The sequence below is a fragment of the Salvia miltiorrhiza genome, chromosome 2, assembly GCF_028751815.1.
Source record: "Salvia miltiorrhiza cultivar Shanhuang (shh) chromosome 2, IMPLAD_Smil_shh, whole genome shotgun sequence".
Classification (NCBI taxonomy): domain Eukaryota; kingdom Viridiplantae; phylum Streptophyta; class Magnoliopsida; order Lamiales; family Lamiaceae; genus Salvia; species Salvia miltiorrhiza.
Genome location: NC_080388.1, coordinates 73,689,325 through 73,706,758, shown reverse-complemented (window position 1 = coordinate 73,706,758; position 17,434 = coordinate 73,689,325). Strand labels below are relative to the sequence as shown.

Genomic DNA, 17,434 nt, shown 5'->3' with positions numbered 1-17,434 from the left:
CAATAAATATGCCAGCAGAAGACGCATATATAATTTAGTTGAAGATATGTATTGTCGCATTCTTTGCTTTGTATAAACGACTTCCTATCATATTATCGCAAATATTCATCAACACATCAACTTGACCGTTGACCCAACCAAGCTTAGTGAAAGATGTGATTGGACTAATAATTAATAAAACGTTGTTGTAACATCACAAAATAAGCCTTAATTTATTTTTTAGATTATCATTTAATATATTATTTTTCGCAATTTATAGCTTAGAGAATTGTGAGTTCCCGATTCGGGATCGTGGATTTGCCATTCATGTTCGATTCAAGGGTTCAAGATTTAAGTTCTGGCTATTAGGGCTTCGAGTTATGGATTCGTGATTGAGTTATGAATATTGCAAATGTACTTCGTGTGCATAACCATGGGCGGATTTTCATGGTTACTGCACTGGGCTTCAGCCCAATGCAAACCCAAAATTTTGTGTTATATATATTAAATATATTTAGCCTAATATCTATATAGTTCAGTCAATTACCCCAGTCCAGCTTTCAGAAAAAGATAAAAAAAAAAAACCCTTTCAACATAATAATAAGGGTTAATAATATTTTATGTCCCGAACTTTCAGCATTTTTCATAAAATGTCCCGAACTTTTATTTTCTCCTAAAAAGTCCCGAACTTTCAATTTTTTCCATAAAATGTCCCGCTATACAAAATTTGGTGACAAAAATATAACTTATCTTGCCCGAATGAAATATTTTGAAAATCTTCATTGTTGAAAAACCATATTAAGAACCATTGTTGGTGGAAAATGTTGAAAGTTCAGGATTTTTTTGTCACCTTTCCATCACCGAATTTTGTATAGCGGAATATTTTATGGAAAAAATGAAAGTTCGGGAAATTTTAGATAAAATGCTGAAAGTTCGAGACATAAAATACTATTAACCCTAATAATAAAAATTAAGTTTATTCTTGTAGAAATTAGATTAATTTTTTTAAAAATATATAGAGGTAGTTTTTTATATGCTTTCAACGTATATATTATTGAATTAATAGAAAGAGAACATTATTTATTATAGTAGGTGATCAAATTTTAATCCTAAGTCTATTAAAATTATACTTGAATATAAAAATAAATTGTACGGACTGCCCGAAAATTTCCCCTATCGGCAATTTCTGGATCCGCCCTTGTGCAGAACTAAAAGAGAAAGTTTGTATATTAAAAATATAATTTATAATTTATATTTAAATATATAATTATGTAAAAATTCATTTATCTAAATGATAGTATTACCTCAATCAATTTATATTAAAATTACTCAATTATTAATTTTTTCTCATTTTTCTACATAATCCATTTTTTGGCAAACTTAATGTTGTAGTAGCCATCTCAAATGATGTTAATTATCTCGCCAGTTTCTTTACTTTGCAAATCGAAATCATTTTAGTAACCTTGGACCCGTAAGATTTTAGATGCCCACTTCAGCACTAAGTTTGATCGGAAATTAGTGTATAAAATGAGAATTATAAAAATTCAATAATTTATATGCCGTTAATCCTTTTATCTATTACTCGTTTATAAATACAAAATAGTGCCTATCGGAATATTGCAACTTGCAAGTCTCACAAAAGAAGAAAAAACAAAAAAGGAAAGTATATGATGAATAAATGAAGTCAATGGTTTCTCATTTGAGGTTGAACATGTTAATTAATTTTCCGAATCAGATTCCAAGAAAGAGAACAAGCATCCAATCATCATCATATCCCAACATTAAACGACAACGTAACGCTGCATTTTTTCCATTTATTTAGCTGCCAAAAAGTCCTTCACACCACTCCAAATTAAGTCTATTTTGCTTGTTTTTTACAAGGTTCCTTTTTATTTATTTATTTATTTTATTTTATTTTTTTCCTGTTTTTTGTATTTTTCATGACTCCTTCCATGAAAATGATGATCAATGCTATGCTCCTGTACGTTAATTTGTTGTTTCTCCAAAAAAAATCCCCACTAATACTTTTTTGTTAGTGCTTTTATTGGCACTTAGGGCCCTCTTCACTTCGTGGGGTGGGGGTGGGGGTGGGGGTGGGGGTGGGGTGGGGTGGGGTGTCTAATCTCCATCAACCGAAATTGGAACAGTAGGGTTGTGAGCCTAAACGGCTAAACATGCCCTAAAAATTGAGGGAATAGATTCTGCCGATTTAACGTGAGAATCGTAATAAGAGTCAGATGGCTTTTTAGGATAGTAACTTAAGTTGATTTGAAAATTAGGACAAAAATTTTTGAATTTGTAAAAATAGGATACTAATTTTTTTTTAGAGTAAAATAGGACACTAATTAATAAGCGTAGTAAAAATAGGACATTTCTCGGCTGATAATTGGCTGAGAAATGTCTTGCGGGTGCAACACTTATTAATTAGTGTCTTATTTTACTTAAAAAAAATTAGTATCCTATTTTTACAAGTCCAAAAGTTTTTGTCCTAATTTTCAAATCAACCTAAGTTAGTGTCCTAGAAAACCCTCGAACTCTTTGATAAGCAATGTAATTAATCTTCTTGTGACTGTAAATTGATTTGTGTTATACATAATCTAGTTGTAATAATTATGTATAATTCGATATATTTTTGTTAATAGACCAGTGATTGGATATCGATTGTAATTATGTATAGTTCAAAACATTTCCAACAAAAGATCAGTGGTTAAGATTTAAATTGTATTCTTCAAAAAAAAAAAATTGTAATTGTAATTTTAATTAAAGAAAAAAATTAATTAATTGTAATTTTACGCACTTTAAAGTAGGTAAAGAAATGTATCTGATAACGAAATCCTAAGTCAAGTCGTCAAGGAATTAAAAGGAACTTTTACTAATTAATTTATTAGAACGTGAATCCATGAGAACAATAGTTCATATAGCTTTTATATACATGCTTAATATTTTTTTTATAAAGGTATGGATTCTCTCGGTGACGATTTGTTTGAGGCTTTCGTGCTTGCTAAGGATCGTAATATTGTTGTTGAGTTCCGGCATGTTCGCTGTGAGGCGAATAGGGCTACGCATTGTTTAGCTAATTTAGATGTTTGGTCTGATGGTGTAATGATCTTGAAGCAAGGTTTCCCGCGTTGGCTAACGGATATTGTTCATCGTGATTTAATATAAGTGTTTGGTTGGTTCTCAAAAAAGAAAAAAATTATATTTATCATAAAGTAGTTCAACTAGCTTATCCAAAAAGTAGTAGGAAATTAACGCTTAATGAACTGAAATGAATATACTATTCGTTAAAGAATTAGCTTATAGTAGCACATAATTATGGTTGTATTATAATTTATACATGCAGGGATTAGTAAATTAGATTACATAATCATCAAAAAACAAATAATATATAGTAAAATAATTATAATCATAACTATGCAAAAAAGCTTGAATTCATAAAGAAATAAAATAATAATAAAAACCCCGAGTGTGGATAGTGATCCCGCCTACGTACGGTTATTTTTTTTACCTTTATGTGGTGTAGAGGTCCCACCTGTGTGCGAGGTGACTTATTATAATAGATATATACCTCTTGTGAAAAAATTAAAAAAGAACAGTAAAACCCCGAGCCAAGCCTGATTAATTATCCTTTTTGCTATAACTTTTTTTTTTTTTTGAGGGAGCTAGAACTAAAAATATTTAAAACTTACTAAGAAGACACTACTACTCCCTCCGTCCCGCTATTCATGGCCCGTTTCTTTTCGGCACGGGTATTAAGGAGAGTAATATTAGGATAAATATTGTATGGCCCACATGTTTAATATTATTATTAGTGAATGTTAAATATGGTTAATAAAGGAGGCTTTGTTACTCCAAAAATCTGTTGCTGCCGCTGCCGCCACCGGCTTCCACCAAAGAAATTCAAACAACCAACAAAGAAATTCAAACAACTAACAAAGAAATTAAAGAAATTCACTACATCATTTCCCCCAAATTCAAGAAGTGCTTAAAGAAATTTAAGAAATTATAGTACTCCATCATTTTCCCCTTTCCGTCCGGACCTCTCCCTCCCTCCCGTTTACAGAACTCCGGCGACCAACAGGTTGGTGGTGGCCGCTCCACCCTCTGTAAACCCTAGCCCCCACATCCCGTACTTGTTGTTCAAGAGGGAGGTCGGCGAGAAGGAAGTGGATTAGAGATGAGGAGGTTGTTGCGCCACTGCAACGGTGCGACGGAGGTGGTGCAGATGCAGAGGCGACGCAGATCTGGAGGAGGCGGAGGTGGAGGTGGAGGTGGAGGAGGCGGGCGTAGATCTGGATGAGGCGGAGGTGGAGGAGGCGGGCGCAGATCCAGAGGCGGTGCGATGGAGGCGGCGCAGATCCAGCGGAGGTGGAGGCGGCGGCGCAGATCCGGAGGAGGTGGAGAAGGTGGCGCAGTGGAGAGGTGTGACCAAATGAGAAATTTTGGGGGAGAAGAGAGAGGGACGATACGATAGAGAGAGAGAGAGCTAAAGTTTTAATTGTCCTTAAATTAAGTTTATTAGTTGTAGTTAATGAGCCCTAATTTTGTATAGAGAAGGAAACAGGCCATGAATAATGGGACAGCCCAAAAAGGAAAACAGGTCATGAATAATGAGACGGAGGGAGTATTATTTAAATCTAAAGTAAAAAGAAGAAGAAATCCTACAAGAATAAGACAGAAGGACTGGAAAAGGAAAGATAAGGACTCAATTAAGTATTCTATTTTTCTTGTATTCCTCTTTTAACTTTCCTACTAACTTTGTGACCTTCCTTGTCCTTGAATTTATTTAATAATCTATACTAAATATATATATATATATATATATATATATATATATAGGGGAGGGCTAGAATAAAAACACTCTTAAGTGTATAAAATATAAATGATTTTCCGCCCTTAGATCATCAAGATCTACGGTTGATTCGTAACCCTGTTGGATGAATTCGTGGTCCAGAGTTCGAATCCCAAAGATAACAAAAATTTATTTTTCGCAATTCGTAACTCTGTTGGATAAATTCATACGTGTTCTACATAAAATTCGTACATTAAGAAACGTTTATATTTTATACACTTAAGAGTGTTTTCATCCTAGCCCACCCCCATATATATATATATATATATATATATATATATATATATATATATATATAGGGTGTGGTTCTAGAGAGAACTACATTATTTGTGAGAACGGGAGAACCATCAAATCTAATGCATCCACTGTAAAAATTAATGCATTCGCTGTTAAAATTAATGCACTAAAAAAATTTAAAAAAAATGCTGCCTTCAGGATTCGAACCCAGGATCTGCATTCATCCAACAAGATGATGCATCCACCGTAGATCTTGATGATCGAATGGCTGAAAATGGTTCTCCGGTCTTCTTTTATTTATGGTTCTTTCTTGAACCTCTCCCTATATATATATATATATATATATATATTATTCAAAAAAAGAAAAAAAATACTATTATTTAAATCTAAAGTAAAAAGAAGAAGAAATTCTACAAGAATAACACAGGACATGGAAAAGGAAAGATAAGGACTCAATTAAGTAATCTATTTTTCTTGTATTCCTCTTTTAACTTTCCTACTAACTTTGTGACTTTCCTTGTCCTTGAATTTATTTAATAATCTATACTAAAAAATATATATATTATTATTCACAAAAAGGAAAAAACACAGTCACATTCTAACCTTTTAAGTGAATTTAATAATTTATACTATAACAAATAAATTGCTATAGGCCTTAGAAAACATTTATAGTATAATATTATATAAGTCTTCTAGAATTCCTCTTCCAGTTTATAAGTTTCTCAATTATGAGCACACCATTGTAGATTATTTCATCTTATTTCCCTTTAATATGTTAATTTGATGTGTCTATTTGTTTGTTAATTATTCTCAAATTCAACCGCGGATATATTCAGTGGCTGTATTGAGCTCCAGTCTAGTGTAAATCCAAATTTTTTTCTTATACTTATGTATTACTTAGTATTAAGCTCCAGCCTAGTGCAATTAAGTCCAATTTTTTTTTCTTATACTTATGTGTTATACTATTAAGTCTTATTCAAAATTAACTCAACCTAAGTCTATACCTATATGAAAAGATACTTCTTCCCTTCAATTGATAATGATTCATTTTCCTTTTTCGTTTGTTCCATTGATAATGACATGCTCCAGAAAAGAAAACCACCTGCTCTTATAGTAAAATGTAATGGGCTCAGCCACTTTTTATCATATTTATCTTTTAATTATTTTTCTTCTTAATGAGTCATTATTAAACAAAACGAAGGGAGTATTTTACAAAGATAGATATAAATTCAATTATTGATAATTTTTATGTATTGAAGTCTCGCGGCACAACTTATGTGAATACATCATGTGACAAAATGTTTTATTTTTTAATTCACCCCATTAACAAATTGTGGATAAGCCCTATTTTCAATGGCCCATTATCTATACAAACTTCAGTTTAATTAGTTGAAACTAAAATATTAGTATCCTAATTAATGATCATATCAACCCAACTTCAAACAAAACATTAATCTTAGTAAAAGTCGCCAGTTTCCCATCTAAAACAAATATTAATTCGTTTATTTCATACACATATGTAAGATACCAAAAAAATAGAAAAAAAAATTAAAATTCAGTAAATCACAATCGAAACGAGGGGGCTTCGTTATAACATCAACCTACGATCGCAGCAGCTTCAGAATTTGAGATATAAAGAAACGTGCGTTACATTAAGTCAAACAAATTCCTGTGCTGTAAAAAAGTGATATGACATTGAAAATATTGAAATTGGGAATTTGGGATTGATTCCAAAAAATTGAACGATCGTAATAATTATATTAGCAATAAATAAATTAACAATCGTCAGCCGATGACGTGTGAATGTGACGACTTACCTTTTGACTTTTAAAGCTTTCATTATATCCCATCAAATTCCTTTAAAAAAAAAAGTTAAATCCCATCAAATTATTTATTTATATCCCTCCAAACTGACATCATTGTCTTCACCAAAACCTCCTCTCTCTCTCTCCCTCTACTGCATAAGTTAACTGAACCAGAATTTTTTTTCCCAATATACAAATTATTTAGAAAAAACCCTCACTAAAAATAAGCAAAAAAATGGGGAAGCCTTGTCGAATTCCATCAAATGCAAGCAAAAATCCAAGAATTGAGAGGAAAATCATTGAGAAAAATAGAAGAAATAAAATGAAGAATCTCTATTCCCAGCTCGTTTCTCACCTTCCACCTCAGCCCTCCTCGGTACTCTCTCTCTCTCTCTCTTAGTTTATTTACTAATTTGATTAGGGTTAGAGAAAGTGTGACTCATAAGAAAATGTCCAATTCTTTTAGGGGTTAATTTCTTTTATTTTGAGGGACTTTTAGGGGTTAATTAATTGATCACTCTAAATTCATAGACTATATATAAGTGAATTCTAATTTTTATCATATTCTGTAAGTTGTTGAATAAATTCATGAATTTTCATTTATTTATAATTTCCCCCGAATTATGGTTCTGCCCAAATCAAAATTGATGTGGGATCGACATTCTTACAAACCCTAATCCAAATCTTTCAAAAAAATTAGTCCCACGTTTAAAAATCTTGACGTAACTAATAGTTTATGGATTTACACCGAATTAATCAGTTTTTTTTTTAAATAGAATTCGACAATAGAAAATGAAATTAATAACAATATATATGTGATAAATTGATGTAGCTAGTGGAAGGGGCGCCATTGCCGGATCAAATAGACCAAGTTGTGGAGCATATAAAAAACATGAAGACGAAGCTGGAGAAGTTGAGGCAAAAAAAGGATTTTTTATTGCAGAGAAATAAGCAGCCAATTAATAATAACTCATGCATTACAAATACACAAAATGAGGGCAAAAATTTGATATCATCACCTCTTGTTGAAGTTCAAGATATGGGGCCAAATCTTGATGTCGTCTTAGCAAAAAACCTTCAAAACTTCTCGAGTTTTCGCGATATCATAAGCTTGGTTCATCAACATGGAGTTGAGATTGCAAGTGCAAGCTTTTCTAGAGATGGCAACTCATCTATCCAAGTTCTCCACGATAAGGTAATTTAATTAATTAATTGATTAATTAACCTTGCGAATTGCAATTGAAGTATTTTGTTCTATTAATTAGTGTATAAGTTGTGTGTTTTAATTTAATTTTATTTTTTTAGTCGGGTGTCTCGTATCGTGTTATATTTCGTGTTTCACTATTATAGGTCGGGCATCCGAAACCGGGGTTTGATGGGGCGACGATCGCGAGAAAGATGAAGGAGTTGGTATGCAAAGGGATGAATCCATCAAGCAGTGAAGTAGTTGAATCAGAAATGAATTTGTGGGATTATGGAATTGATTCTAATTGGGGATTTGAAATTCCTGAGGTTTTGTTACCTGGCTTGCAGGAATTTATGGTCACAATGGAGAAATTTAAATGTGACAATCAAATTTCTGTGTAACTATATAGTATGTGTGGAGAGTGGAATAAATGCAGTTTTTGTGTTTTGATGTGCTTTGTATGAAGATTGTTTTATTCAATATTAATTTGCAAATACCATTTAATCAGTTGTTTATTTATACTATTTGGTATCAAATTTTGTACTAATAATTGGTGTGTTGAAGATGATAATTTGTGCAATGGATAATTAACAACTACTTAATAATTAAATAGTTGAAGCCCATATATTATGTATAGTAATTAACTAACTATAATAACAAGAAATGGAACATTAATAAGAAATTCTTCAAGCAATTTTGCAGAGTTCAATAATATATATCTAGCTAGTATCATGATCTTGGGTGCTTTGAGAAATTTTGTGCATTAATTAATTAAGAATGAATGTGCATGCAACTGTAATGTGTATGATCTTCTTTCAACTGATGATAACTTGTGCAAATTTTGATTCAATTAAGCATTTTTGGCGCTGATGATATTTTACATTGATATATGGAGTTGATAATGTTACAAGAAATTAGCATTCCATATCAACACACACTTTTTTTTTTAATTATTATTACAAGAGATATCTAATATATAATCAAATGAAAACATTTTTACGTCGAGAACCATCTAGCATGCTCATGTTTCTTGCTACTCTCGTAACACACGTGGATACTATTTTGACTATGTATCGAATTTTTTTTCCTCGGAACCCAGGACCTCATGCCTTGTTTAAAAATAAATTCTAGATAACATAGATTTAAAAATAAATTCTAAATAACATAGATTTGAATAATGTTGTAGATGATTTTGCAAGAAATAAAAATGCTAGACGAAGTCATTTTTTTTAGAAGTAATGGATAATTTTTTCTTTTTCAATAGACTGCCTACGATAATATATTAGGGGCCCACCTTTATAATTTCGCTCAGAACCTCATTTTTATCAGAACCGGCCTTGGAGATAATATGGAAAAAGATAATATGGAAAATTAAAAGGAAAATCTTTAAAACATAAGAACACAAACCATGCTGCCGTTTTCCTTAGAAATTACCCTTAAGATCATTAACCACATGAAATGGAATGCGACTATGGGAGTGACGACGGTTTCCAATTGAAATTGACATAACATCTCGAAAATTCGATTTGGGCGAAATTGCAAAGGCTATTAAATTTATTGTCTATATCTATAGTAATCAATGCATATTACCAATAACTAGATAACCACTCATCCTAAAAAAAAAAAGAAGAGAAAAATCTTGATCACTAGGAAACGATTTGGGTCAGTATTTGAGTTGGAATCAAACGAATTCTCATCTAACAATGTGTTTCATGGTAGAGAGCTCAAGTGTTGAAACTGTTCCACATTCTTCAAAATAAAGCATTTAGGAATGCCGGCGATAGCACTTGAAAACCGCTCATCGTCAAATTCTCCACTGCAGGTATAGCTAAACAATCCAACTCCCACGCCTACCGCGTTGGCCCTTTTAAGAACCAGAGAAACTCGGGATGGGCTCAACAGTTTCACAAAGTGCTTCAACGAACGCAGCCACGGCACACCTATGCAAGACGTGCAAGTTATGCGTATATCCGACTCCCATACCCTACTGCTTGCCTTCAACGACGCAAGGCGCGGCACATCATCGTAACCCTTGAGCTCGAACCTCCGAATATTTGGAACATCAAACTCCAATTTAGCTTTTGCAAACCGACCCCTAAATTTAATGGTGAGGCGCTCAAGTGATGGGCTACGAATTCTAATCACATCCTCATTCCCTTCAGCCTTCAACCTAAAGTGGCAATTCCAAATCACCAATGTCTTGAGGCAAGGAAATTGAAGCCACAACTCAGATTTGGAGAAGTTGTCATTGATAAGTAAACCCACTAATTCCAAAAACTTGAGCTCATGCAGTTTGGTGGTACAACTATAAAAGGGGCAGGGATTGAATAAGCCTTCCATTGTTAATTCCTCAAGCAATGGAAATCTCCGACATAAGTAACTAAAATCACCCTTAGTTTCAGTTCCGTATAGAGTGAGTGATTTAAGGTTGGAAGAGGTTAGCGGTTTTTTCCGCAGATCAACGACGGCGACGCCGTCGCCATCAACAGATAACCTAGCTAGGGTTTGGGATTCAAGCACCTCATCGGGTAGAACAAAACCCTCGAAAGAGTTGATGTCAATGGTGAGATCAATAGCTCCCAATTTGATCGCTTTCAAAATCAATTCTCTAGCTAGAGCAGGATCGACTTCGTGCATCCATATTAGATGGAAAGTTTGGATGTTTAGGTTGAGATCCTCGTACCTCTGCAACGTCTTCCTCGCGTATCGCGGAAACCTAATTCTCCGCAACTTGCGTTGATCGAAGCTGAGGTTGGGGCGCGTGGACCACGCGCCGTACCAGGACTTGGAGACGAGAGTCGTTCGAGCAGCTTCCCTTTCATCCATAGAAGATTGAATTTGGTGAATAATTTCTTGAGGAAATTCAAATTCAATTGTTTTGGGATGCTTCTTCTTCTTCTCCATGGCTTCACTTCGATCCAAATTTGAAGATGTGGTCTAGGGTTTCAAACAACTACTCTACGACCACGACCTCCCCTTCTTATATAGTGCGTTTTTTTTTTTCTTCCTGTATTTTCTTATCCTTAATCAAACACCAATTTATAAAAATACAATTAAAATAGAGTTGTTTGCCATATACGTAATCAATGCATATTACCAATAACTAGAAGAGTACTGCTAAATGCACATAATATGTGCACACATAATGCCCTTAAAAATTTATTACCTAATTTGAATTATTATAATAACTAAATTACCCTCAATTAAAATTGGAAAATTTCTAAAGATTCTTTTCCTTTTATTACTGCAACAAATTTGGAAACAAAATATTGATATGGCCACTAATCAAGATCCTATCTACTTATATATGATCACTTTATTTTACAAATTGATATAAAACGATTTTTTTTTTATTTTTTTATGTAAAGTACAAATATTTTCATTTCCATTTTCGTTTTCATTTTTGTTATGTTTTTCCTTTCCATGTTTTTTGTTTTTTGTATTTAAATATTTTTATTAATTTATTTTCACAATTATAGTAATTATTTTCTATTTTATATATTTAATTTTGAGTTCATTAAGTTTATTACAATATAATTTATTGAGTAAATATTGATTTATTTATTAATCTATACTTTTATAATTTATAATTTATACTTTTATAATTTATAATCAAATAAAGTACTTTTCAAACAATTTTAGCAATCCCTTTTATTTTTTATTTTTATTTCAAGTTCACTAATTTATTATAATGTAATGTCTGATAGTATAATTTCAGTTAGTAATCAACCAATGTGTCAGTGTATGACATTATTTTCACTACTAAAGTAATTTAATTTCTTTTATGTTTGGTTTTATTTTGATATATTACCATATAGTATATTTTTATTGAGTTATTGATCGATGTGCTCAACGTATAACATTATTCTCACAATTACAGTCATTCATTTATATTTTAAATTTTTTATTTTAATTTGACTAATTTGTTATGATTTTTTCATTAACTTGTACTTTTATGAAATAATCAGAGAATGTAAATGATGTATGATATTATTCTAACCATTTTTGTTACTCATTCATATTTTAGTAGTACTTTTTATTTAATTGCTCGTAATTTTTTTACTTATTAACTTATAATTATTTTAGTATTTATTAATTTGAACAAATAATTAATCAATTCAATAAAAATGAATCCACATATTATTATCTTAAAAACATTCGCAAATATTCTCTTGTAATGTACCAACTTTATGCCTTTCTTCTATACATAAATCATACTTGATCCATATATAATACTCCATCCGTCTCACATAAATATGAATATTTTGCCGTTTTGGGGTGTCTCACAAAAACATAAATATTTCTATTTTTGTACACTATCATACCAGAACCCTTTACTTTTCATATCTACTTTTATAAAGTGGGACTCATTTTTCACTCACAATATATTTTTATCTAACTGTTCTTAAAACTTGTATCATTTGCAAATGTTCATGTTTTTGTGAGACGGAGGGAGCACTATTATTAGCAATACATTGTTATTGAGTTTTCAATTGATGTGCTGAATCTGTGACATTATTCTCATAGTTATAGTCATTCATTTATATTTTTTAATTCTTATTTCAAATTCACTAATATATTATTATTTCATTAACCTACTCTTTTATGAAATAATCATATAATATAGGTAATATATGATATTATTTTAACTATTATAACAATTCCTTCCAATTTATATTTTTTAGTTTCAAGTTCATTAATTTATTATAATATAATGCCCTGCAGTATAATTTTATTGAGTAATTGATTGATGTGCTCAACGTATAGTATAATTTTCATAATTATAATCTTTTTAAAAAAAAAGTTATTTCATATTCACTAATTTATTAGTATAATATATTATCATATTGTATATATTTATCGAGTTATCGATCATTGTGCTCAACGTATGACATTATTTCCACAGTTATAATAATTCAAATATACTTCGTAATTAAAAAAAAATCAATTTCACCAATTTATTTTACTTTTTTCATTAACGTATAGTTTTATGAAATAATCAAAGAATGTAGTTAATTGACGTATGATATTATTCTAATCATTGTATAAATTCATTCCTATTTTATATTTTTAATTTAAATCCACTAATTTAATGCAATATAAAAAAAATTAAAAAATATTACCGACGGCAAAAAGCCGCCGGTAACCCTCCGGCAGTCCGGCGAGCGTGTTCTTAGTCTAATATTAAATCTAAACAAATTAGTATTCTAGACTTTGCTTAATACAATGGAAATTAATGATGTAAGAAATTAGTATTGATGCACTAACACCAAATTAGTAAGCTTTTTTCTTATTGTTAATAGTTTGAATTTGAACTTATCAATTGAAGTACTGGTGCGTGTCATGTGGTGTGGATAATTTACTGATATCAACAACTAGAAGAGCATCAAAAACTAAATCTGCAAAATACTTTACTGATATCAACAACTAGTTCAACAACTAAAAATCAGAAAAATCGAAAGGTTATAAGTATTTTTTTCAAATTTTAAAGGTTATGAGAAAAACCAGAATTTGTTGAAAGTTCGTGTATTTTACAGCATATTTGCCGACAAATAAATTTCAAATTTGTTATTATTAAAAAATTGCCACTCAATTTTGAAATTGATTTCAAATTGAAAGTTGTCTTTTAATTTCTGATAAATAGAAAATGCTAAAATTTATTAGGGTGAGGTTTATTGCATGCTCATTAATTTGCTATGCCCAATGAATTAATATTGTTAAATCAGAATTGCATGCCGGATTATTCTACATTAATTTTCTTAATGAGGCACACATGCATGCATTTTTTGTCTAAACATAGTGTATAAAACATATATGTAGATAATATATGAACAGTTTCAACTACATAACAACATACACAATCTTCAGTCCTAACACAAGAAAGATTTTGACCAATCATGAATTTTTATAGTGTTTGTTCATGGATTTATGTTTTTTTCGTATTTTTGTTCAATTGGAATATAGGTGTATTAGGGCAAAGCAATAATTTTGTCATCACTGATTTTGGTGCTGTAGCAGATGGGAAAACGGACAGCACACAGGTAACTAAAAATAGAATTACATCGCGCGCGCATATATATATATATATATACATGTGTGAGTGTAAATTTATCGTCTTATATATTAGAGTAATGCTATTTGGACAAAAATATGTACGGAGATAAGAGAATTAAATATTTTTAAAATCGATTTATTTAAAAAAAAAAATTGGTTCAAATTTTAAAGGGATTTACATAGTTTTATTGTTTTCTCCACATTGTTGTTTTTTTGTAATTTTTAAATATATTTTTTATTTTTTTTGTAATTTTTGTACTTAAGAAAATAATTAAAGAAATTACAAAAATAAACTAATTAATTTCTTTTTTATTTAAATCTAATTTAAATAAATCGCAATGTATTTAACTATTTTTTGTCCGCACATATTTTGTCCAATGCATGCATGCAGGCATTTGCTGCTGCATGGAAGAAAGCTTGCCAAACTCCGGGCGGCGGCGTTTCAGTGCCAGCCGGAAACACTTTCCTCATGAGCACCGGAGACTTCGAAGGGCCGTGCAACGGCCAAACCCTATTTCAGGTGGACGGAACCCTAGTTGCTTCCGAAGATCCTAAACTCGACGATACCGAATTTTGGATTACTTTTCATAAAGTCGACGGCCTCGTACTCGCCGGAAAAGGCGTATTGGACGGCAAAGGAGCCTCGTCTTGGTCCCACTGCGACAAGTCTTCTAATTGTGACAATCGTCCTGCTGTAAGTCTTTTATTACCACATTTTTGTACGTAAATTATGTACAAATTAAAGGATCAATATTATTACATGCTTAATTTATAAATTATCAAAAGAAAAATATTATTATAATTATATATATGTTTTGTTTAATTCAACAGACATTGAGGATTCATGATGTGACAAACGCCTCGATTCATGGTATAACCTCGTTGAACAGCAAGATGTTCCATTTCCACGTTCACAATTCCCAGAATGTGAACGTGGAAAATGTGCGGGTCACGGCCCCACGCGACAGCCCCAACACCGACGGAATCCACATCAGCAACTCGAGGGACGTGCGGGTCGTCGACTCGTACATAGGCACGGGCGACGACTGCATATCTTTGGGCGACGGATGCACGAACGTCAACATCTCCGGGGTCGCGTGTGGGCCCGGCCACGGCATCAGCATCGGAAGCTTAGGTAAGTATGAGGATGAGGAAGATGTGCATGGAATTACAGTGACGAATTGCACCTTGAGGAGTACAAAAAATGGGTTAAGGATCAAGACGTGGGCCCCTTCTAAATCCTCTATAGTTGTTTCTAATATCACATATGCTGACATCACACTAGACAATGTTACAAATCCAATTATCATAGATCAACATTATTGCCCCCACGGTGACTGCCAAAAAGAGGTACACAACCTATATTATAGGGGGAGTCGAGCGTGCAAATAAAGGGGGTTACGTACATCAATGTACGAGGGAGTTCGGAGACGAAGACAGGAATAAACGTGCAATGCAGCAAAACGAAGCCGTGTCAAGACGTGGAGTTCTCTCGAGTTGACCTAACTGTGAATGGGAAACCAACGAATGTAAACTGCTCCAACGTTGCTTCTTGTCCTAAGATGGCTATGATCGATTAGTTGATCAAGAAAAATGAAAGATAGATCAAACGCATCATATATGCAATTGGGTAGAAAATTAGGTTGGCAATTAATTTAGTTGGTAAACTAGTTGTACGTGGCTTCAAGGGATGGAACAAGAATTTTAAAAATGAATGGACGAAATTATATTTTTGTATTTAAGAATAAATTTGAACAGATGAAATTGCAAATTTTTATATAAAATACAACCTAATTAAAACTTTAAGAGTTACATTTATTTGTAACCTAGAAATTTTATTGTTGTACTATGAAAATACATAGTTAATTAAAAAGCTCCTTTCCAAATTGATACTATAACTTTGTAAGAATTGAACTATTGTGATGAGAAATTCTCTAATGGACTAATAATAATTCAAGAAATTAATTGGCAGTGTCAATTGTTCCACATATAAAAACGATTTTTCTTATTTTCAATAAATCCATTACACTTTTTTGAAAAGTTTAGGTGAAATATCGAATAGTTTTGGGGACTAAAACATTATTATATCATTAATTATGGGATATTTTTTTATAAGTGTGGACTTAATTGCAAATTATGATAATTAGTCTTAGGATATTAATTAAATATGCATGATTTGAGGTTGTGCACATTAATCTAAACTAGTATGTCCTCCCGTGCTACGCACGGACCGCAATATATTTACTTTAAATTCATTTTTTATAATTTTTACATTGAATTAAAGAAATTCTCGTGATCTTTAATTTAATATTCATATTAAATATATAATTTTTCATGAATCAAAATTAACAATTTTTTTAAAAATATTTAAAATAGAAAAAGAAAAAAAGAAGAGAGATAATTTGATTGGAAAAAATGAGAGGGGAGAGAGAATTTGGTGGTAAAAATATTACACAAAAGTATTATTTTCTTTTGTAAAATATATCATCTGCGAAGAATCATTTGCATTTAAGAAAATTATCCTTTTTATTATTAAAAGTGTCATTTGAATGTATTAAACGATTCAGTAGTACCGTTATATATATGACTAATAGATAACGATCATATATAACGCATTGTTTCATATTGTTATATATGCATATATAGATAACACTATAAATATAATGAAAATTAATCGAACCGTTATCTATTGTAAAAAAAAGCGCCCATATATAACGGTTTTTGACAAAAATTGTTATGTATGTTGTGTTATGTATGTGTTATTTTATTCAAGTGTACCATTTGTAATGAATTACTGAGTATTTATTTTTATAATTTTCTTCATAAAATCAATTATAATATATAATTTGATGTCTTTTGATAGTAATAATATTTTATTCTATTAATATTTTTTATACATAAAGTAAACAGAAATGCATAATATGATAGATCAAAATGTCAAAAACAAAAAATAAAAATAAAATTAGAAAATAAGAAAAAAATTAAAAGAAAAATTTAAACACGTCTGACCTTTAGAAATAAATAAAAAATTAAAATATTTATTTGGTTGATATAATTATAATTTATTTATTTATTTCATATTCATTATAAACCAAATTAAATGGCTTTTCATATTATCCATGATGAAACCAAACGAAAATAGTAAAATTATGTTTTGTATAAGAAATAAATAAAATAGAAATGAAAATATTACACACTCCTCGTTTTTTCTAAAAATACATCATCTCATATTACATAATAATTGGTTGTATATATTTTTAAAAATGTTATATATTAGTAAATATTTTACCATATCATTCTTATTTTAAAAAAGAAGTTATT

The 17,434-nt window shown here is 31.0% G+C and overlaps 1 protein-coding gene and 1 pseudogene across 1 annotated transcript; both read left to right on the top strand.

Moving 5' to 3' along the window:
* Positions 1-6,995: 6,995 nt before the first annotated feature.
* Positions 6,996-8,509, top strand: LOC131009294 (transcription factor bHLH162-like). Its single transcript, XM_057936590.1, has 3 exons — positions 6,996-7,249; positions 7,706-8,068; positions 8,224-8,509. The coding sequence occupies exons 1-3, from the start codon at positions 7,109-7,111 to the stop codon at positions 8,458-8,460; spliced, it is 741 nt and encodes a 246-aa protein (XP_057792573.1). The 5' UTR covers positions 6,996-7,108; the 3' UTR covers positions 8,461-8,509.
* A 5,989-nt stretch (positions 8,510-14,498) lies between these two features.
* Positions 14,499-15,693, top strand: LOC131009975 (polygalacturonase-like; annotated as a pseudogene).
* The last annotated feature ends 1,741 nt before the right edge of the window (positions 15,694-17,434 follow it).